The following is a 22,321-nucleotide window of genomic DNA, read 5'->3' as shown; positions in this document are numbered from 1 at the left end:
ACCCGTGTCGCCTGAAGCCGAGTTCAGGGGGCGTTGCCTAGTGGCAGAGCGTCACACAAAACACATAAAATGCTGGGCGTGTACAATGACGTAGGCACAAGCCATGCGTCGGAGGTAGGGTTAAATACACCTGTCTGCATCAAATTTTTCAAATAAACGATGGCGGGACACCTTGAGAACTCGTTTTTGCAATTGCATATGCAGTTCATGGAGATGTTACTTTACGGTGCGTCTTGCTGCGTGGGAAACCGCACTCTCCCATCTTTCTCGCCAGCCCTTCCAGCAGAGGTCCATCCTTCACCGTACCCGACATGTGGCGGTAAATAACGTCCTCTGCTCGGAGGCTGAGGAGCTCGCGGACCTCCTTGTCTCCCCAGTTGGCCATCTTCAAAAATGTCTCGAACTTGATGTAGGCTAAAACAGAGTAAAACTTGTCCTCACCTGTCGCTGTTGTTCTGAATCAGCTGTCCATTCTGTCTTTTAAACTCCTCACGTCACGCCACGCCCACGTCCGACCCGCGTCGATTGCGTTCACATCAAACTCGGCAAAAAGACTAGGGTCCGACGCGGGTCGAAAGGCGAGTCGAGTTGACGCGGCAGCCCGGGTCGGCAGTGTGAACGCAACAGCGGACACGCTAAATTCGCGAATTAAACGCGGGTTATTCGGCAGTATGAAAGGGGCTACTGTGTCAGATGTCATTAATTAGATCATTATTTTTCATCTTGAATTGGGTTACAGTTGAATTACAATGTGTTGATTGCCAAATTCTTTCTTTTACTCCTTAGCTCTTCTGTGGTTCAGCATGTCGACTTAACTCTACTGTAATTGGTCTTTTTTTTCTTTTGGATGGAAGATCGTGATAAAAAAAATCGAAATCGTGATTTTATGCAAAAAAAAAAATCGTGATACAACATTTTTTCCATAAAAAAACCACAGAAGAGCTAAGGAGTAAAAGAAAGAATTTGGCAATCAACACATTGTAATTCAACTGTAACCCAATTCAAGATGAAAAATAATGATCTAATTAATGACATCTGACACAGTGAGTGAAGCAACCGGAAATAGAAAAACGAACCACTGATGACGACTTGACTCCACCTCATGATGCCATTTAGCAACAGATGAGCAACGTTGCATGTTCATTTACTGCAGCCACAGTCACGCACTGCCATCACCAGAGCGCCCTAAAGGAGTACTTTTCAACTGTGTAATGTTTGTCACGTTCGCGGTGCATCCCTTTTCTCTTGCACCGTAGTTAGCTTACGAGCTAGCGGTTTCCTCATCCGACCCGAGAGTGCTGCTGCTGGCCGTGAGTTTCTCCCGTGCGCCGCTGTGGATGGTGCCGCTGCTGCTGTTCCCATTCCTGATGTGGACCAGCAGCAGTGGGTTAGGGTAGAAGAAAACCCGAACCAATTCCAAATTACAGAGGTGGATTTCTTCTTCTTCACCAGCTCGTCGGCTTGGCTTTCAGCCATGGCTGTCCATGCGTTTTCTAAGTATTTACAAACACAACATGGAGGCGTGTAAGAAAGTGTCACGACGCACAGTTCGCTATGATTGGTCGGTTAGGTTAAGGACGCCCTACGTCTGCCGCATCGGCGGGAACCAGCATTAAAAAAAATAAAATAAAATAATAAATCATTGCGCTGATTGGCAAAGGCGATCTATACGGTTTCTCTAATTTGGTAGATCGCCTGCGATTCTCCACTCTTCCTCGCCAGTCACGATTTTATATCGTCAGATCGCGCACCCCTAATACGGTTTATGTGTTACAGGCTAATATATCCGACAATCATATCGGCCCACTGATATATCGTTCGGGCTCTTGCACTAACAGCAGATAGCTCACTGCAGGGCAATGGCAGCATTTACCTCCACAACTGTGGAGGTACATTTCTGCAAATGGAACTTGAAAATTTGTCACAACTGCTCATTGCAATGTTGAGAGCTGTAGTCAGATTCTTAACAATTACACTGCACTATTTCATTCTGTAGCGTGACAATGACCAAAAACGTATAGTCAGAGACACGAAATACATTTCTTCTGCGATAAAAAAGGACAGAGGGAGTGCTATAACAGATGGCAACCCCCCTACAGATCCCAGAATTCAATATCATGGAGCCAGTATGGGGTTAGCTGCTCTGAGGAGAAAATCTGAGACACACAGAAGCCACAGAAAAGCTATTTCTTCAAGATGCTTCACAATATGCTCATCAAGAGCATTCATAAACTGCACAAATGTACTTAGGGGGATTGTGGTGCCAATTTTCAGAGCAATGTGGTCATACTCAATGCTAATTTGGTTGAAAGATTTATAGTATTGATTAAACACTATTGCATATATTATAAATAAAGGGATAAAACATGATGAGCTGCTACAGAATTAATGTAAACTGTTCTTAATGAAAATTAAGCCTTCAAGTTGATGCAATACTGACCGGAGTGCGCGGTAACTGTCCACTATGTGGTGTTGAGCTGGAAGCCAGTCCAGGGTGAGATGGAGTGGTGGAACCAGAGGGACCCATGTGCTGCTGCTGCTGGAGTGGCTTGTTGGAGCCAGGGCCCTGACCAAGCTGATTCTGTTGAAGGGCTGAAGGCTGTGCCAACTGCGGTGCACTGGGGGTGTGTGGTTGCGGAGTCTGCGATCCAGCTAGTCTGGGAGGTGTTTGGTGGGGTGTAGGCGATCGACTGTGTGCAGGAGAGGGAGAGCTGCCACGCATGGCTCCCAAATGGGGGATGGAGTTGGGTTGCTGGTTTGTGTTCGATGGAGTCACAGAGGAAGCAGGAGCTCCTACAGATGAGTTGGGACCTCCACCACCCGCGCTCTGGGGACCCATTGGCCCCACTGTGGAGACTCCACCGACTGAGCCTGGCTGCGCTAGAGGACTAGGAACTGAGAGAGAGGGAGGAGTTCCCATCTGTGTCTGAGGATAGAAAAGACAAGACGGCTGTTAAAAACAGCAGGCACACAAAAGGGGTGCACAGAGGTGAGAAGCGTAAAAAGGTACTGCTTAAGAACACTAAACATGTATGGAAATCTATCACACAGAAGATCATCCAACTGTGTTTAAAAAGACAGTGTTTCATATCTATCGTCTCACATGCATCAGAAGTAACAAAACAGCTTCTACAATAAATCAGTAAATTTGTCCACACCACCCATGTTTTGGCTTGCGAGCTTTAAATAAATATTTCAGTGGGAGCTTTTTTAAAGTAGGGTTGTGTCAAGTTCTTATTGCATAGTCAGTGTCTTACCTGCAGACAATAATCACAGTGCTCTTGATGAGAAGCACAAGTAAGACACACAAACCCATCTCCACAACAAAAGGAAATATTTAGCCCTCAACCAGAGCAATCGTTTCAGTCAATTTTTCTCTAATTTAAGAACGCTAGTACAATCATTAGCAACATCTATTAAGCCAAAAGCAGGTGATTGACTTTGTGTCAAAGCCAATAGCTTTTCCACACTTACTTCCAGGGCTCAGGCAGGACTTGATCTGGGCCCCTTTGGGGCTAAGAGTCAGGGCTTTTGGCCTGGGAAATACCCTTGGGCCAGACAGGGCTATTGAGGTATTAGGTGGTGTCAAAGGCAGCGTTTACAGGGAAATCTGGTGCTTTAAAACAAGAAAGTTCGGTAGCTCAGCAACTTGCCATTACTTTCAGTTACAACACATCTCTCGGTACAGTGTACTGCTGTCTGGTGATAATGTACAAAAAAAAAAAAAAAAAACAGATCTAGGTACAGTAACTGTAGAGCTTTGTGTACATCTTAGAACTAAAATATGTTACAAAGTTATAAGGCTATAAAATCAAGGCATTTTGTATTTTATTCAGCAGCACATCTTCATATTGGCTATGTGGCGGAGTTTAGCACACCTTTACATTCATCTACCAAAAGGCAACTGTATTTAAACAGCTCCAACAATCATTACTAATACTTTACAGGGGACAGAAACATGCGAATACAGTTTGAACACAATCAGGTGAACCGTTGTATTTGTTGTGATGGGAATTTATATGGATGTTTGACTTGAGTACTTTCTTTTTCTACATTTGCACACTTTCTGCAGCGATGCGATCATTTACTGCTGCTGTGCGTTGTTCAGGTGACCTACGCTCAACACTGTACCTGACTGCCACCTGTGCGGCTGGAGAGAACTGGTTGCTGCTGCTCATGCAACGTTTTTTTGTTTAGACATGTTGTAAGACCGAATGAATACTCAGGATCAACTCTGCTCTTGGTAAAGACTATTGTAAATGGTCACAGATCTACAATTAAAATATCCAAGACAAAGGGGGGGGTTTGTGGGCCTGCTTACCTGTGTCATGTTTCCCTGCGCTCCAGGCTGGGCCATCCCAGACTGAGCTGCTCCGACTCCAGGCCCTGGGCCGGGAAACTGTCCCTGGGACAGATACTGGTTCTGCAGCTGGTTGACATTGGGCTGCCCCACTCTGGGTCCAACCATTCCGATCATCTAGAAGTATAAAAAGGAACATTTACAGAAATCTTCAAAGCAGCTTTAAAGAAAACTTTGTTGGAAGCTGCTAACAACCCAATGTGTATTTCTTTACCAAAAAGTATTTGAAAAATAATGTAATAGCCCGTGCACAAGGATTCTTGAGTGAACCTGATTTGTGTGGATAAAAAAAAAACGATGTGTTACATGAATTTGAATTTTCCCCCACTGGGGGATGAATAAAGTATTTTTCTATTCTATTCTACTGACCTGGTTGCCAGATGGTCCAATGGGGAGAGGAGGTGTGGACCTCTGGGTCATAGACTGCATCCCTATCTGGTTGAACTGAGTCATACCTGACAAAACAAAAAGGGAGTTACCATTTACAAGAGATATATTATGTGGAATCTACACAAGCCTTGTATACATGTGCTGAAATGAAGGCCTAATATCACACAAGAAGGGTTTAACACAATGCAGCGTCTACTGCATCTTTGATCTGTGATCAAATATTTGGGCTTTCAAATTTCCCTATCACACATCAAAATGTTAAAGTTATGTCTCCTGGTTTGCAATTCCTACCTGGGCCTTGCATTCTGTTGACCATCTGATTTGGTCCAGGTGGTCGCACCATTGAAGGGTCAGGGAGTGGACCATCTGGAAAAATGAGCATGAGATGGAGACAGTCATTAACTGATGAATGTAGTTATGGTGATGTTTGCTTTATTGATGCAAATGCTGCCGAGTCCACAATTTCCTTCAGGATCAATAAAGGATTTATCTACCTACCTATCTATCTATCTATCTATCTATCTATCTATGTTAAAAAAGAAAGTTCACCCCCATTTGAATTCTAAGGTTCAAAGAAAAAAAAGATCATGTGGCCATGAAATTAGGAGAACAGAACTTCAGATGAACAGCACCACATGACAAATTAAACTGTCATTTATCTAACAAGAACTCATTGAGAATGCCGAAGCAGTGTCCACCCTTACTGCTTCCATAGGCATTAGCGCTGCTTGTCAGCCCACTCGATCAAGTGATCATCAGCAAGTGCGAGCGCCTCTATAAAAGCAGGACTTTTGGTAGTTTGCAGGTGCGGAGCATTCAGGTGTGTGCGTTAATACAATGCCAAGGAGGAAAGACATCAGTCAAAAGTCAAACATTTAAAACCGGTTGTCAATATTCCCAGGAGTGGATGTCCCAGCAAGTTCACCGCAAGGTCAGACTCAGAGAAACTGCAGTTGTTTTATTTTTGACATTATCAAGTCTTTCTTTCGCTGGGGAGGCATTTTGGCTCACTCTTCTTTATAATGTTGCTCAAACTAATAACAATTTGCAGCATTTGTTGATATACAACTCTCTTAAAGGGGAACTGCGGTATTTTCAACATTAAGCCTCTTTTCTGAGTCGTCGGCAATGTTTTAGAACCCCCCTCACCGCTTTTTTGATGTTTACTGCTGTCTCCGGTATTTGCCTAATTTTGATTCTTCTCAACCTGCTTCAGAACGGCTACACATGCGCATGTCTAGAAAGGTCCGTAAAAGCACAATAAACGTCCGTTTTCAAAATAATCAACTCACCGGAGTGGTTACTGGTGTGCACTGGTAATCCATATCAAATTTCGTGGCGAAAAGTTGCTTCTGTCGTGTTTTATTTGGCAGCTCGTTCATGCTCGCACTATTTTCTTAGCGGTGGCGGAGTAATATCAACGAACATCCAGTACAAAATGTCAAATAAAACATGACAGAAGCAACTTTTCGCCACGAAATTTGATATGGATTACCAGTGCACACCAGTAACCACTCCGGTGAGTTGATTATTTTGAAAACGGACGTTTATTGTGCTTTTACGGACCTTTCTAGACATGCGCATGAGTAGCCGTTCTGAAGCAGGTTGAGAAGAATCAAAATTAGGCAAATACCAGAGACAGCAGTAAACATCAAAAAAGCGGTGAGGGGGGTTCTAAAACATTGGAGACGACTCAGAAAAGAGGCTTAATGTTGAAAATACCGCAGTTCCCCTTTAAGGTCCTGCCAAAGCATGGACTTTGACTGGATCATTGCAACAACTTCTTCTTCAGACATTCTGTTTGATTTGCGGCTGTGCTTGGGATCATTGTCCCGTTGCATGACTCCGTATCAGCAAAGCTTAAACTGTCGAACTGATGGCCTCTTCAAAATTTTGGTACACAAGGAATTTGTGGTCAGCTTAATGACTACCAAAATGTCCAGAGGTCCTCTGGCTGCTTGATAGTTGCTATGAGGTGTTGATGCGGAGTTAGGTTTTTAACCAAAGATGGTGCTCTCCAGTATCACCGCAGATCTCCATTGAGGTCTCGTCTGTCAAAGGGACAATGTTTCTGGTTTTGTGGTTCATTCAGATGCAACATTACAAGCCTAAGCCATGTTTCTTTTTAGAGAGAAGAGCCGTTTGTCTTTTTGAATTGTACTGACATGAACTTTAACATTTAATATGTAAATTGAGACCTGTAGAGTCTGAGATGGAGCTCGGAGTATTCCACAGTTTTTCTCGGCCCAAGCTGGTAGGAGCTTGAGTTGAACTTGCTGGGAACTCCACTCTGGGGCAGATTGACGACCATCTGTTTTCTACTTGTGAATAATCTTTCTCACTGCAATGCTGATTATCTGAGGCTGTATTTACCTAATTATAAGACTGGATAAGGACCATGGGATTTTCTTTAATACTAGAACTAAAAGAGGGTTCACAGTCTTTTTTTTTACATAACTAAAATGTGCATTCACAAACTGAAACCAATTTTAAATCCAAAAAATTGGATAAAGCAAAAGGTGCGAGATAAAAGCATGTCATATTATACCAGATAAATTATCACTCATATGCAACAGAGTTTGACATAGGTTGATTCTAGTCTACGTATGCTACATATCTACTCACTCGGAGGGAGCCCAGTTTGAGGCTGACCCATGCCAGCAGGCCCAATGCCCAGACCCTGCTTCTGCAGCCGGGTCCTCCTCTTCTCCTCCAGTTCTTTCTGAATCTTATAGATCTTCTCTGCCAGCAAGTGGTAGTACTCAGCCTGCAAAAAAGAGGGCAAGACAATAAGGGAGCGCAAAGCATTAAAAGTATCATCGGCAGTATTTCATAAATACTAGGTTTCCAGTCTCATTCTGCAATAGCAGGCGGACTCATTTTCTTAAACTAAGGATTCAAAATGACTTAAAGGAGAATTCCGGCATTTTTACAAACATATCCCATCTGTTTGAGACCAAGGAAAGTTTGCCAAAGGGAAAAACGCGAGAAATTTTCATGCCCGCTGCGCAAAGTTGTCCGATTGCGCTGATTTCCATGAAAGCGGGCTCTATCAGGCAAGCTTTTAACCTTTCCTGAGGCTCTTAACGTGTATCAAAATACTTTTTACCGAATTGGCCGTGGTGTCAGTAGCAATACAATTCAACCCAGGGGCTAACCATACCATTAGCTAGCACAGACATTATAAATTTTGAGATTTCAAAAACAGCGTAATTACCTTTCTCAGCTTCTGTGTTCCACAGGCATGCGCACAAATTAATCGATCAGCGCAATCGGACAACTTTGCGCAGCAGGCATGAAAATTTCTCGCGTTTTTCCCTTTGGCAAACTTTCCTTGGTCTCAAACAGATGGGATTTGTTTGTAAAAATGCCGGAATTCTCCTTTAAAGTTTTATCGTAGTTCTCTGAGAAATTTGGTGAACTAAAGAAGAGAGCAACTTACTCTGCTGTTGGCTGACTCGTACATGTCACCCTCAACTTTTCGGGCATAGGCCACAAGGTTCTCCATTCGACGGTCCTTGAGGGCAGCAGGATCTGGAGTTGGAAAGATGGCCTGGACACTGTGGGTTGGCAAGCAAACAGAGGGGAAACAATGGGATGATGGACAGGTTGAAACAAAGTCCTTATAATGCCGAGCAAGTAGCTCTGTTAGGAGAGGCTTTCCCATTGTGTGTGCCTATGTCTTTGAGAAGTGCCAAAACAAATACATGCTTATTGTAGTCAACTACTTTTAGTTTTGTCTGTTCATAAAAGACATACTTGTCTATCAGTGCATGTGTACGCTACCATCTGCCGTATGCAGCAGGCACTAACTGGGGCTGTATTAAACCGCCATACATCTGCAAAGCAAAAATTAATTCATCATGGAGTTTCAAATTAATACTCACAGCTTGTGCACCAAGTGGTTTCGAAGGTCCTGCGTGATGTCCTCATGCCAGCCTTTCCTTATGCCTGTGGCAGAGGGAGGGGCTGCTGTGGGCATGGAACCTACCCCACCAGCATCATTCATCAGACTGTAAGAGACGTGGAGGACAACACTTAAACAACCGTTAAAAAAAAATAAAAGGAAGCACTTGCCAGTGAAAGATACTTCTCATCATGGAATTGGTCATGTGTGTGTTTTTATTTCCTACTTACCTTTGGCTGTTCACATTGAGATGCATCATGGTATCCTGAAGCAGACTTGCTTGTTGGCTCTGAGTGGAGGCACCAACACCTCCATTGACACCCATAGGATTTACACCTATGCATGGAAATGATGAAAATCAAATATTTAAACATATTATGCAGAGTGAACAAGGTTTCTCCTCAACATGTACATTTACATGTCATCAGTCTCAAAAGTGGGAGACATTTACTTTTTCAGATGCTCTAAACTTTCTAGTGCCTTCTACAGCAAGTAAACAAATTCCAGCTCGACTTACCCATTGGATTCAGAGGCCTCATACCAGCCTGTCCCTGGTTGGGCATGTTGGGCTGGGCAGTCTGAACCTGAATCTGGTTCCCCTGGTAGGTGAGGCCCAGGGCAGCATAGGCTCTTTCTATAGAGCTTGGGTCAATCTGGCTGGGTGGGTTGAGGTTGGGATTACTTGGTTGGCTACCAGGAACTGCCCCAAGAGAGGTGCCCAGTCCTGCAGCAGCCGCGCCAAGTAGAGCTGCAAAGGCAAGAGAGGAGTTGGTCAATAAATCATCCAACATATGCATCAGGTTCTGAGAAACTAAACACCTGTTCTTAAGAACAAAATATCAATACTTGTGCAAATGTTCGCAAAATCGTACAACAACTCTTCACACTACAAATCAGATCACAAAAAGTTGTTGGTTCCAATACAGCCCAAAGTATAGCCAGACAAGACTGTTTTTTGTGCAAAGTCACATAGGGGTGTGTGTGCAACTAAGGTGCAGAAAGCAGAACTCAACCCAGTTTGTTTGGCAGAGTTGAGCTAAACAGAGAAGACAAGGCAATAAACTCAAAATTGACAGGAGATCACAGCCCTTTGCCACAAGAAGAAGGATCCGTGCCAGTTAAAGAGCTGACTCAGGTCCCGCAAGTCCCAAAGCCAACAAAGTCTCTTTAGGTCTCAAAATGCAGAACTCTGATCCCTCGAGTCATCTTATAAAACTACACGGAGAACATAATTATAAGCAGGATTTGTCCAAACGCAGATTTTCCTCTGTAAAAACACTCAATGACATTCTCGATAATGTGCATCATGCCGTGCTATTACTCACTTAGAAATATGACGGCTAACTTAAGTCTGGGACAGCGGCTAGAAATGATTAAATTGTTAGCTTAGAACACGTCATTTATATAAATAAATCTGTCACCTCTGACTGCTTCAAAAATTCACTTCACTTTGCATATTGATGGAAAATAGAGATCGCAACACTATTTTTTGACCAGGATTGGATTGAGGTGTCTTGTATAGGGAGTGTCATTTCTGTTAAATGTGGCAGATTGTAAAGTAAAAACTTGTTGTGAAGCTTTGAAACTAGAGAAACTAACCTTAATACCATGCTGCTGATACTGTCGGCAGTAAATCAACTAAAGTCATTCAGAAATATTGTTTTGACATTTTCCACAAGTCTATGTAGAAACTCTGAACAATGAAATGGTGCTTTATGATTGAGTTTTTCCAACTATCTAGTCAAAAAGAATTGATACAAATGATCCCAAATGCACATACAAAAGACTGCCGTCATGGTTTTCGCCCCATAGATGCGCATGCATCCAGTATAGTTTGTAAGCAAGAAACCTTTCTATATATTTGCAAAATAACCTAAAACAAACTCAATCAGATAGCACAGTATACTTTATACAAACAAACAAAAACAAAAAAAGATGTGTAGGTACAACGTTTTGGTCAGATACAGACACTCACACTGCGGATTCCTCTTGTCTCCAGCATTCTTCAGCGGCAGGCAGACGGGACAGTCGTGCCGCGTGCAGTTCTTCCAATGAGAGATGATCTGCCTTGAGGATGCACAGTGAGCCACTGAGAATGAAAGAGAGCAAAGCGTCAGGGAAAGTTGGAAAACACAACATACATGGATAACAAAAGATTACAGAGTGAGGTCAAAGGAGAAAAAACAAAACTGAAATCAGAAGTTCCAGACTTTAACTAAAAAGAGCTCCTGAATCAACAAGCAGTTGCAATGCGCTGTCTGCACAGCCAAAACATGGAGTTTAATCCTTATTTGTCCAGGAACTTCACTGTTCCAGTGTGGCCCAATGTAATTTTTTATTGGAAGATACGGCCTGTGTAATAAAAACTAGGCTGTTTTGCAGATACAACAATAAGTCCAGGATCACGCATCACCCACTAACCTTGACAGGATTTGCCAGCTTGGCAGTGAGTCATGTGGTTAAGCACATTCTTCATGGTGCGACAGTGGGGCAGGTTGCACTGTCGGACTTCTCCGTTGGCTTGCTCCCGCCGCTGGCACTTGTGTGCGTGAAGAAGGAGCACCAGTTGCTGCTGGATTAGCTTACGCTTCTCGGGGTCAGCTGTTGGTGGTGCTCCGGCCGCAGCAGACGCTGCAGAGGCCGGACCACCGGCCCCTACCAGGCCTACCTGAGCGCTGGGCAAAATCCCCTGGGCTCCTCCCACGGGTCCACCTGATGGACCACCCACTCCTGCCTGTGACTGCTGGGTGCCCTGGAAGCAAAGTGGGAGGGAATTAGCAAAAACTGCAATGTATGTGACAAGTAAAGAATGAGGAAATAAACTGAATAAAATAAAAGAATATCAGGCTGAATATTACAGGGTTGTTGAAAGAAAAAGTGTTAATATGATTAGATTAAGTTCAATACTGTCTCTCCAACTCATAATGAAAAATTACAAAACAACACCAGTTGTATTATAAGTGCTTAACCGTATGCCTTACCATAGCACCCATTCCTTGCATGGGCTGGCTTTTCTTGTCCACACCGAAATGGGCCAGGCTGTTGGCCATGGGACCTTTGCTCTGAAGTTGAGGGCCCAGCCCTGCAGCTCCCAGACCTTGATTTCCTTGACCTCCATATGGACCTCCGAAAGGGCCCCCTGCGTTCCCCATCATCCCCATCTGGCAAAACGCAATGAAAAAAAGGAAAGACACAAAAAAAAAACGTTTTAATGAAGAATGAAGGGGCAAAATAAAGTCATATTGGATATAAAAAGGAAAAGAGTACCTAAAATTACAGTCTTCTTACAATGAACCCCTTTTCGTTTAAAGCATTCAAGTAAAACATGAACCCACATTTTAGAATATGGCACCACAATCTTGCAATTTGTACCAGAGATTAGAAATCTAAGTAGGACACCTTGTAACCTTTTTTTTTTTTTTTCCTAAATAGCACAACAGAGATGACTTATTTCAGCAAGTCCAAAAATGATTTTACTGCATTCCGACCGAGAACAGTGTGAAATCTTAAGATTCAGTCTGAAGAGGTCCGAAAATGTAGCCGTTTCTCAAAGTCTGAAAAAACCCTGACAGCTGTGGTGAGCCATACAGACCATTAATGCACATTATTGACACGTTTGGTATTATTGGCCCAGGCAGGTACTGCTGAATCATAACAGCGACTCAACAACAATTACCCAGAAAGGTGTCGCTAATGTACGTTTCCATATGAAAAGAAATTTATGGAAGGTTCCTACCTCTGTTAAACACAAACTATGGCCATCGCGATTACAAAGTTTTAGCTGGCAATAAAGCATCTGACAAACAATTGCATTAATGATTCAAATTGCCTCCTTGTTTATCTTTATAGCAGTAATAGCTTAATAATAAACTTCTGGATGAGGTGTATACCTCATAAAGAGTAACAGTGTGCTTACATTCATCTCCACTAGATTTCTGTTTGTCTTAGGTTTTCTAAACAGAAATTGAAAACACGTCTACAACAGAGGACATGAGCGACATCATTAAAAGAGTGTAAAGAGACAGTCTGTCAGTCAGCTCTATCAAATGGTGAAAAACAATGTAGAAAAAAAAAAACACATTTCTGTTAGTTTCACCCATTTATTTTCACACAGGTCAATAAAGACGAGTACGTAGCTATGATCTTAATTTTCTCAAACATTTGGATTCATCGATTATTTGTAACAGACCTACTTTGAACATAATTTGTCCATCTTTTTCTTTTAGAGTGTGCTGTTGTCTGTAAATAATCTGGGATCTTGTGAACTTTTCTTGTAGTTTCCCTTTAAAGACCGCAGCTCACGACCGTTTCTCTGATTGTGCTCGTCATTGTTTACTTGGTTCTCTCTATCACGCCATCAAATCAAGTCTGCCACTAACGAAAGCCTCCGGCGTCTTTTCTCATTTGTCGCCAATGAGGGATGCCAATGAAGTGTGCCCGACCGGACGAAAGGGGCTGCGTCCAGCGTCTTATTCAAAGCACTCCGCCTTTTTTTGAGCGACCCCTTTAAGAGCTTCTGGATGAATATTTCGGAACTTTTCAGAAAGGCTCTGATGATGACGCTTTTTGTCAGCAGAGCTCACGCAGACTCTGCGGGGCTTATTGTCTCCCTGAATGTTATGGGATACAAATGATGTCAGACTGTAGCTTTTATTTGGAGAAAAACAAACTTGACCATATTTATTGGGAGTAATAAAGCATGATCTGCCGCGTTTGCAATACAAAACACCTAACGTGTGAACAAAGATTGGGGCTCGTAAGGAGAGGATATGTCAGACTGTACGTCCAATATGGACTGTAGGCAACTTAACCCTTAAAAGCATTAGAAATGCAATCTGTTATCATTACGATTATTAGAATTTTTCCTTTAAGAAAGTGGAGTTTTGTGTCAGTAATGTATAAAAGCATGTTATCGTTTGCATTGGAAACATGGGCAGAACATTTTGTGCAGATTAATGGATTCATTTTTTGCAATCAAGTTACTCGAGGAATCGTGCATTTCTTGCAGTCTAACAGAATATTCATCCTTTTCCTCTGCTCATAGTCTGACTTTAAGCCTTTTGCTGCGGTAAATACATACGGATCATTCAATACTGCAGTTTGTCAGTCTATAAAGTTGCGAAGCTGTGTGGCTCTCCTGTGACATATTCAGATAGTCTAATATGTGCTTCTCTGTGGTCTCAGAGAATCTGGAGGTTATATCATTTAAGTTTAGAGATATTTACAAAATGTTTTCTCCTTAAGATTAAAATGACACGTTAGCTCCTCATAAGGCACGAGTTTGTTATTTTTTTACAGATTCTATTGTGAATCCCACTACTACCAATACACATATATTTTTGCACCAACCGTGACAATCTAAATATACGGTGCGTAATGGTCCATATTTCCATCCAGTGAAAAAGGCTTGGATTGATGTGATGTCTTGCAGAGATTTAGTCCCCCCCCCTTGGGACTAAATGATGAGAACAACTCAATTCCATCATTTACTCAGCCTGTGGAGCCTGCGGTCAATTTGTAATATTTTGGAAATTTAGACATTTCAAATCACAAACCATAAAACGTTTGGTCTGGTATATGTAGACAGCATTTGATTCGGGTGAATTAGATCCTGGCTGTTTCACATAGAAGCTGTTTCATACAAGTCTTGCATCTGTACTTGTGGCAGCAGCAGCATCGTCGCCACTTAAGTGAATTAAAAGGCTAGAATAATTTTCAGGACAAACTGCACATGGAAGAAACATGAAGAAAAACACCTTTTGTACTGATTACACAATTACACAAATACATGGTCTAAATACGCTATTTTTTGTTGGTTTTTGGCCAGTTTTAAAGATAGTAATAGGGATTTAAAGATAATCTTGAGGCAAACATCAATGAGCATGTAACGGATAAATTAATAAAGTTAATCAAATTAATCAGCGGAAATGTTACAGAGTTTCTGTGATTAATGAACCAGATCATTTAAGGAGTCCCTACCTTGCTCATTGCTCCAGGTGGCTGGCCTCTCATCCCGGCCTGCCCAGCTCCTTGCTGCTGTAGGGTCTCAGCCAACAGGTTGCTGCTGCCAGCCATTCCCTGATTACCGAAGCCCATCCTGGGGGAGCCATTCATCACCTGGTTCCCAATCATGCCTGGCTGCTGCTGTCCATTATTGGCTTTCTGCTGCGCTCCAATCATGGCCCTGTTCATGCCACTCATCATTCCAGCAGCGGCATTCTGTTGCTGCTGCATCATGCTGGCCTGTTGCTGAGGGGAAAGGTGCTGCTGCCCCTGACCCATCATCTGCTGAGGCCCTTGACCCGGGGATGCCTTTATGTTCGCCAAGTGCTGCCCCATGGCTGTGGAGCCTCCTGGGCTTCCCATTGCTCCTTGATGTCCTTGCTGATTCGAGGCAGTTGCCCCTGCACGCAAAAGCTCTGACAATTGTTTGTGCTTGGCCACTGCATCCTGGCCTCCACCCACACCCCCAGGAACTCCAGAGCCAAGCCCGAGACCCATTCCTGCCCCTCCATTTCCCCCTATAGGACCCAACCCTGCAGGTCCTCCCAGACTGGTGTGCAGCTGGCTAAGGTCCCCACCATTGATCAAACCTGGTTCATTAGAACTGATGAGCTCATCTGGGAGGTCATGCTCCAAGTCAAACGGTGAACCAAAATCTGAAACGAAGAAGTGCAAAGTTTAGGAGGGAGGAGAGTATGAGATGGGAGACAAAGCTTGGAAAGGGCGAGGAGAGGACAAAGAGCCACAGCCATGTTAAGCTGGTATAATCCTTCATTTTTCAGCATGATTGGGTGAAAATGCAATTGCGTGCTTGACATAAAAGCTGTTAAGCACTCTATGACCAATTGTCTCATCAGAAATGAATAAAATGCCACCAAGCATACCACAACAAAGCACAAAATTGGAAGTGAATTTCAAAACTCAAGTGTACGTTTTTGTATGAAAGTATATGCATAGACACATAGAAAATGCTATGTGTTGCAAAGACAGTTTTGTGCAGTCGTGACGACAAGTGGGGCATTTCATAGAAGTAACCTAAAGCCACAAAACAAAGTTGATACAGACGCGCTCACTGTGTCACTTTTTCTCCAGTGAGTTCAACTGTACACAACTTAGGAACCGTAAGAAGATTCACGATGGAGGACAACCCATCAAATTGCTCACATAGCTGTTGGGTCCACTCGACATTTAGAAATAAATTAGTTGTAAAGGTAATTTCTCGAGTTTAAAAAAGAAGAAAAAAATGTGCATTCATATATTTCAAACATAAACTGAATACTCTTTGGTGGCAGGCAAGTCTGCTAAGTGATGATCGGCAGAAAAAAGGAACAAATGAATCTTTAAGCCACATTTAGAGCAGCAGGTTCAGTGTCATCACATAACAAAACTGTGGCTTTCCTTTGATCTGAAATTACCCCCCCCCCCCCCAAAAAAAAAAATTCAAAGACTTCAATTAAATAGAACAACATGTTAGGATTTCCACAATTTCCTGATGTTTTAAAAGACAATTATACTGTAAATCACATGACCGACCTGCGATTAAAAATAATAACATAGCTGCACTACTCACCTTTTATTAATTTATAACGAGAGATTATGTGAAAATTAATTGTTCTAGATCACCGTTGTTTGCTTCTATTTTTTCCAAAATTAACTCTGGCACTGAACATGCAGCACAACAATAACCTCTGAGAACAATAAAGCTGGGAGCAATAAATTGCATCCTTGCACGCTAGTGATTCTCTTGACAGCACTGCAGTGATCCTCAAAACATATAATGCAACGTAACAAAAATGTGCAACGACTGAATGATTTCTCCGTCACCTAATGGCAGCCAAGTGCTTAACTGACAGCCTAACGCGCAGCTGATCGTCGCAGATAGGTTAATTTAAAAAAAATGACGAAGTGATGAAGAAGTATTTGCTCGTTAACTTGACTCTCTGGTTTGCATCACAGTGGTTGGGCATGGCGCTATCCACGCTCCAGTTTTCCTCCTAGGCCATAATTCCAGCTGCTGCCATACGCCGTCAATCGAAAGAAAAACTACCAACAATGCTAATATAAGCTTTACAATTGGTCGGACCCTTGGGCCTAAATTTAGCTCTCCCAAACGGTTAGCAGCACCACTATCAGCAGCCTCTGCTGTCGGTAACGTTAACAATATCAACGACAGCTCACGTTAGTTCGGTGAGGGGCCAAAACAAGGTGCTTAGAGACGTTGGTAGCCTTAAAAACTCATGTACATGATTTCAGTATCTGTAGGTGGTTGTCATTTTCGTGAAACTATAAGACAACAGAAACTTCATACTAAGTTGTCTTGGGATTGAGCTTATAATCAACCCGGCTGAAGTACCCATTAAGCACGGGACCGTCAGTTGTGGACTCAAAGACAGTCGGTTAGCCTACCGTTAGCCCCGTGGCTAACAGCTACCTCCGGCTAAAATGGCTGTTAGCATGTGAGCTAGCTGGTGAGCCCTTCGTCACGTCCGACACACACACTACTAGCACGCTAACGTTAGCAAGCTACGACAAAAACAGAAGATTAATCCAGCGTCTTCGCCCTCTTACAAGCAAACAAGCCGCCGAAAATGACAAAGTTAACGGAAAACATCGTAACAAATGATATCCTAACACAAAACTTACCATTTCCATCGCTGGCGGAGGCAGAAAGTGCCGGAGAGGAGAGTTTAGGCCTTTTGGCTGAAGGCGGGCCAGAGTCCAGAACGTTCTCGGCCATATTTTTTCGAAATAAAAATATATAAAGTATCCACAATTGCAGACGTTTTCACGCCCTTAGAAGCTCATTCCTCTTCGTTTCCAATACTGCGACTTTTCCCCCTCCTTTTGGGGTACTAAGAGGGGGAAAGTCCCGAGTACAAATTACTCCTCTTTCCCTGGGTTCGCCTCTCGATTTCAGCCTCAGCGTATATCAACCCCCCTCCTCCCTCCCTCGTCGGATTTTTTGTTCTTTATAAATTTCTGCCAGCGGAGGAGGAGGGGGTCGGTAAAAGTGAAGAGGGAGACACTCGCATCAGCTTCCCTCTAAACTTAAAGTGCTGCTTCGGATGTAAATAAACTGTTCCCGGGTATCACCTCCATGCTTGCATCCGTCGTTTCAGCCTCCTTTCCAGCGGAGTCCGGGTGAATATAATGTCGGCAGAAAAGGCTTGTTTGCCTGCGAAGTGACGGTGGTGGTGCTGCGGGTGGCAGCGGGTGAGGATGAGGGGATGCAAATAAAAAAAATACAACTGACAAATGTGCAGCTGCAATGGTGGACAAAGTATGTTTAATGACTTGGATATGCGTATTACAGAAAAAAAAAGAAAAACATTTTTCGCAGATTCTTTGATGCAAAAAAAATCCAAAGTTGCATCTCCTCCTGTTTCTGAAGTTCAGCTGCAAGAACTGAATTTGTGAACAGTTACCTTTGATGCAGGCTATCTGTTTTATTTTTATTTTTTAATCAGTTTAGCAGCTGGAGCTCTTAAGAAAAGAAAAAAAAGCTAAATGTGTCACTTCTCTGAAAAAGGTGGAACTTGATTGTTCAAATATTCAATATATATTCAGTACCAGCTATTTTCTTCTTCCTGATGGCTCTCTTTTTTAAGTGAATCAACCCTTACAATAAATTGGGATTTAACTGGCCCAGAATGGTCATGTGTCTTTGAGGAAAGACAAAAAGCTGTCTGAGAAGTCAGTGTTTTTCTTCCAAATCTAACTTTGAGAACATACTGCTCAACAGCCAATCATTATATCTTATCTATTTTTTTTAAATTACTGAACCATTACATTATTTGGCTATAATGCACAGCAGCATGTTTGGTGAAAACCAAATACAGCACACAGCTCGTCAAGAGGCACCACCAAGCTAATGACACCACGAAGACCAAGGAGCTCAGTTGTGGAGAGGTCTCAACCAGGGTTGGGCAATAGAAAATATCAGAAACTTTTAAAATTCTGTGGAATACTGAGGGATGGTGGTGGAGCTGGAAATCTTTACAGCGGAGACTGGTGTATCTGTCCATAGGACCACTATAGTTGTACACTCCACAGAGCTGGGCTGACTGACAGTGGCCAGAAAAAGCCAAAAGGTGGCTCTACAAAATAATAGTTTTGGAAGGGGGAATAGATATCCCCACACCACTTTTGATTGATAGATTTTTTTTATTTTTTTTTTTAAATGAAAAAAAAAGAAAAAGTAATGGATAAAAAAATTTTTAAAAAATCAATCAGGGTTTTTTTTGGGCTGCACGGTGGTGTGGTGGTTAGCACCATTGCCTCACAGCAAGAAGGTTCCAGGTTCAACTCCTGGCTGGGGCCTTTCTGTGTGGAGTTTGCATGTTCTCCCCGTGTATGTGTGGGTTCTCTCCAGGTACTCTGGCTTCCTCCCACTGTCCAAAAACATGCATGTTAAGTTAATTGGTGTCTCTAAAATTGTCCTTAGGAGTGAGTGTGTGTGGTTGTTTGTCTCGTTTGTCTCTATGTGGCCCTGCGATGGACTGGCGGCCTGTCCAGGGTGTACCCTGCCTCTCACCCATTGACCGCTGGGATAGGCTCCAGCCCCCCCGCGACTCGACCGATGGATTCAGCGGTATAGAAAATGGATGGATGGATACTTTTTCTTTCATTTTACCTCAGTATTTTTTGTAGGTTTTTACACAAGTCCCCTAAGCCTTAGGTGCTGTTTACACATACCCAGGTATTTTGATAAACGAAGACCTTTCCCTTCGTTTGTGCCTTTCGTTTATACACAAACGGAGTTTTTTCCTCCGAAAACGAAGCTAAAAAAAAACTCCGGCTAAAGTGGAGATTTTTTAAAAACTCCGTTTAGCGTTTGTGTGTAAACTGGTTGAAAGAGACAAAAACGGAGTTTTGGGAATGGAATGAGGAGTTGTCGTCATAGTACAGAGCCCCGCCCCTATCCGCCATGTTGGCAGGATGCTAGAGTGAAAACGCAATTCTCTCCGTCCATTGTTTATCTGGCAAGCATGGAGGTACTAGCAGCATTTCTGTTGTTGACAGCTATACTCGCTTGTGTGATTTTGAAAATTACAGTTATACAATGTATTGAACATCAAAGACATTTTTCACGGCTTTAGCAGTTTTATAGTCCAGCGCAACGTATAAAAGTAGCTCAGTCTCGCTATCAGTCCACACACATGAGCCTGGCGCCATATTTTCTTCTTGAAAAGGATCTGGAAGTTCTTCCTTTCAGCGGTTCTCTATTAGGGTTCTGATTGGCTTGTGTGGAATTCTCATTGTTCTAACACTGCCACCGTCAGGCTTGGCGTAATTTAACAGCTCTTGATAGCGTATTTATGTGGATCAATGTAGACGTGTTTTTTTTTTTTAAAGGATAAGACCGTTTTTTTGACATTGGGCCCTTGATTTCACATTATAACATGATGTTCTACTCACCCCTGCTTGTTGTTGGTCATTTGGAGCTGTTCCGAAGATATTCGAGAGGCGTCTGGCTGCTCTCTTGAGATATTCGGCCATGAAACGGTTTCCTATGGGCAACGTTATACAGGCACAAACTATGCTGTTTATAATTTATTAATTACTGTACACTAGCACTGATAACGTGGAGGTGCGTCGCTTACTTAAAAAAATCTGGGTTACTAATTTTGAATTTTAGCCGAATGAATAAATAGGCAGCAGGTCCGTGGGCTGTCTGTGGTAGTAGCACGACGAGGACGTCAGTAACACCCACTTTACGACAAAAATTCAAAATGACAGTAACCCGGATTTTTTTAAGTAAGCGACGCACCTCTACGTTATCAGTGCTAGTGTAGAGTAATTAATAAATTATAAACAGCATAGTTTGTGCCTGTATAAGCTTGCCCATAGGAAACCGTTTCATGGCCGAATATCTCAAGAGAGCAGCCAGACGCCTCGCGAATATCTTCGGAACAGCTCCAAATGACCAACAACAAGCAGGGGTGAGTAGAACATCATATTATAATGTGAAATCAAGGGCCCAATGTCAAAAAACCGGTCTTATCCTTTAAACGGGGCTGTGTGCACCTAGTTTTTTTTGCAAACGAAGGTTAGAAAATATGCGTTTATCAAAATACCCGGGTATGTGTAAACAGCACCTTATTGCATCTTAGTACATATATCTTTAGGAATAAAGAGGATGTACTTTTTTTAAAATGACATTTTAGTTTCACTGTATTTAGGGGTTGCAATCGTGCTTTAATTCCATGTATGATCTAGCCTGGGAATTCCCATGCTGCTTTGCGCTCGATTTCATTCTCACTGCAAAGTCAGCCTGGAAACCACCGCCCTTATTTTTGCTAGAGTTTGGGAACCAATCACAGAACTGGGGGGGTGGGCGGCGCAGCAAGACGATGACGACGTCTATGCGCTACACCGAAGCTTGTAGAGTGTTAATCCAACATGACAGCGGGCACAACGTTACCGTTCAATGCAGCCTTAGAAAGTGTTTCACCCTAGGGTCATTTGAACCGTGACATCCAGCCAAGTAGCCCACCCGAAGTTTTTCCGATATTGGCTGAACATCAGCTGAGTTACTGAGTTATCCCGAATAGCTTAGTACAAGCGCTAACGGACCCTGGCAGTATCTCCAAAATTACCACACTAAAATCACATGTCATGACACCAAACTTCTACAGTAGTACAAATATGGTCTGTACCCACAAAACGATGCATTTAGAAGTTTGTACATAGTCCAGGAGTTTATTATTATCATCAACACAAGCCTGATAGCTTTTCTGCTGCTAAAGTTGCGTCGACGTCACTTCTGGGAGCTTGGAGCTTCAAAGTAAGATGAGGGTTGATCTACTACTGTAGACAACAAAGCAAGGCTGCTCAATTTCTCCATTATTAAAATAAATTCACAACTCTACAACATAAAAATTCATGTAGAATATAGCATATAGGCCTACTTTGTTATCAATTTAAGTAGCTTAGAGCGCAAGTTTACTTTTATTTTCCATTTTTTTTTTCTTCCTCGTCGAATTTCTGTCGTCATCTGGTATAAGTGATACAATTGGCTATGAATCGCGCGCAAAGCAGCATGGGAAGAACCTGACGTCATTTGATAGACATTCGTAGCGCCCAATAAACGGCTCTAGGCATTCCTAAACCACGCCTCAAATACGAGAAAACGCACACCTAGTTCCCAGACCTAAGTATGATCAGAATAAATGCACAATATTTTATAAAAAATAGTTGCACAAAATAGTTGCTGTTTTACAGAGCAAGTAGGTTTTAGAACTGAGCACTGAGGCCTCTTGGGCAAGATATGGCAGATCACAAAAACACAGGGGCCATGCAAGAAGGGAATTGATCATAGGGGAAAATCTGTTGAAGTCTTCCAGAGAATTCAGATTTGGACGGCGGTTCGCCTTTCAGCATGATAAAACGCTTAGCATACTGCTAAAGCAACACTCAAGTGGTTTTGTATTGGAATGGTCTGGCAACAGCACAGATGCCAGTCCCACTGAGAATGTGTGATGTGAATTACCCAACAACCCTCAGAACATTTGATCACTTTTGTCATGTGCTTATGACATGAGTATAGAACTAATATATGACATTGGGTTTTTCTCAATTTCAGTAAATAACACCACTTTTTTTTATCATCATCACTCTGGTGGAGGCCATTTTGTTGGTTGCCGTGGTTAAATGTAAAC

At 42.7% G+C, this 22,321-nt stretch overlaps 1 protein-coding gene across 2 annotated transcripts in view; it reads right to left on the bottom strand.

The window, feature by feature from the left end:
* The window catches only part of ep300a (EP300 lysine acetyltransferase a), a 34,762-nt gene extending 16,969 nt beyond the window's left edge, over window positions 1-17,793 (bottom strand). The window contains exons 1-14 of one of the 2 annotated variants that reach the window (XM_075457899.1): window positions 17,304-17,793; window positions 14,637-15,316; window positions 11,639-11,818; window positions 11,079-11,409; window positions 10,627-10,746; window positions 9,175-9,405; window positions 8,888-8,993; window positions 8,638-8,763; window positions 8,193-8,310; window positions 7,376-7,517; window positions 5,042-5,116; window positions 4,730-4,815; window positions 4,322-4,477; window positions 2,441-2,926 (exon numbers count right to left, since the gene is read on the bottom strand). In XM_075457899.1, coding sequence (XP_075314014.1) covers window positions 2,441-2,926; window positions 4,322-4,477; window positions 4,730-4,815; window positions 5,042-5,116; window positions 7,376-7,517; window positions 8,193-8,310; window positions 8,638-8,763; window positions 8,888-8,993; window positions 9,175-9,405; window positions 10,627-10,746; window positions 11,079-11,409; window positions 11,639-11,818; window positions 14,637-15,316; window positions 17,304-17,397 — 2,931 coding nt within the window. In that variant the 5' untranslated portion in view covers window positions 17,398-17,793. The remainder of the gene's footprint in view (window positions 1-2,440; window positions 2,927-4,321; window positions 4,478-4,729; window positions 4,816-5,041; window positions 5,117-7,375; window positions 7,518-8,192; window positions 8,311-8,637; window positions 8,764-8,887; window positions 8,994-9,174; window positions 9,406-10,626; window positions 10,747-11,078; window positions 11,410-11,638; window positions 11,819-14,636; window positions 15,317-17,303) is intronic. The other variant, XM_075457900.1, reaches the window with a different exon arrangement.
* Window positions 17,794-22,321: the final 4,528 nt, after the last annotated feature.

The sequence above is a fragment of the Odontesthes bonariensis genome, chromosome 23 (assembly GCF_027942865.1).
Source record: "Odontesthes bonariensis isolate fOdoBon6 chromosome 23, fOdoBon6.hap1, whole genome shotgun sequence".
Lineage (NCBI taxonomy): Eukaryota > Metazoa > Chordata > Actinopteri > Atheriniformes > Atherinopsidae > Odontesthes > Odontesthes bonariensis.
This window is presented reverse-complemented; position numbering and strand designations above follow the sequence as displayed.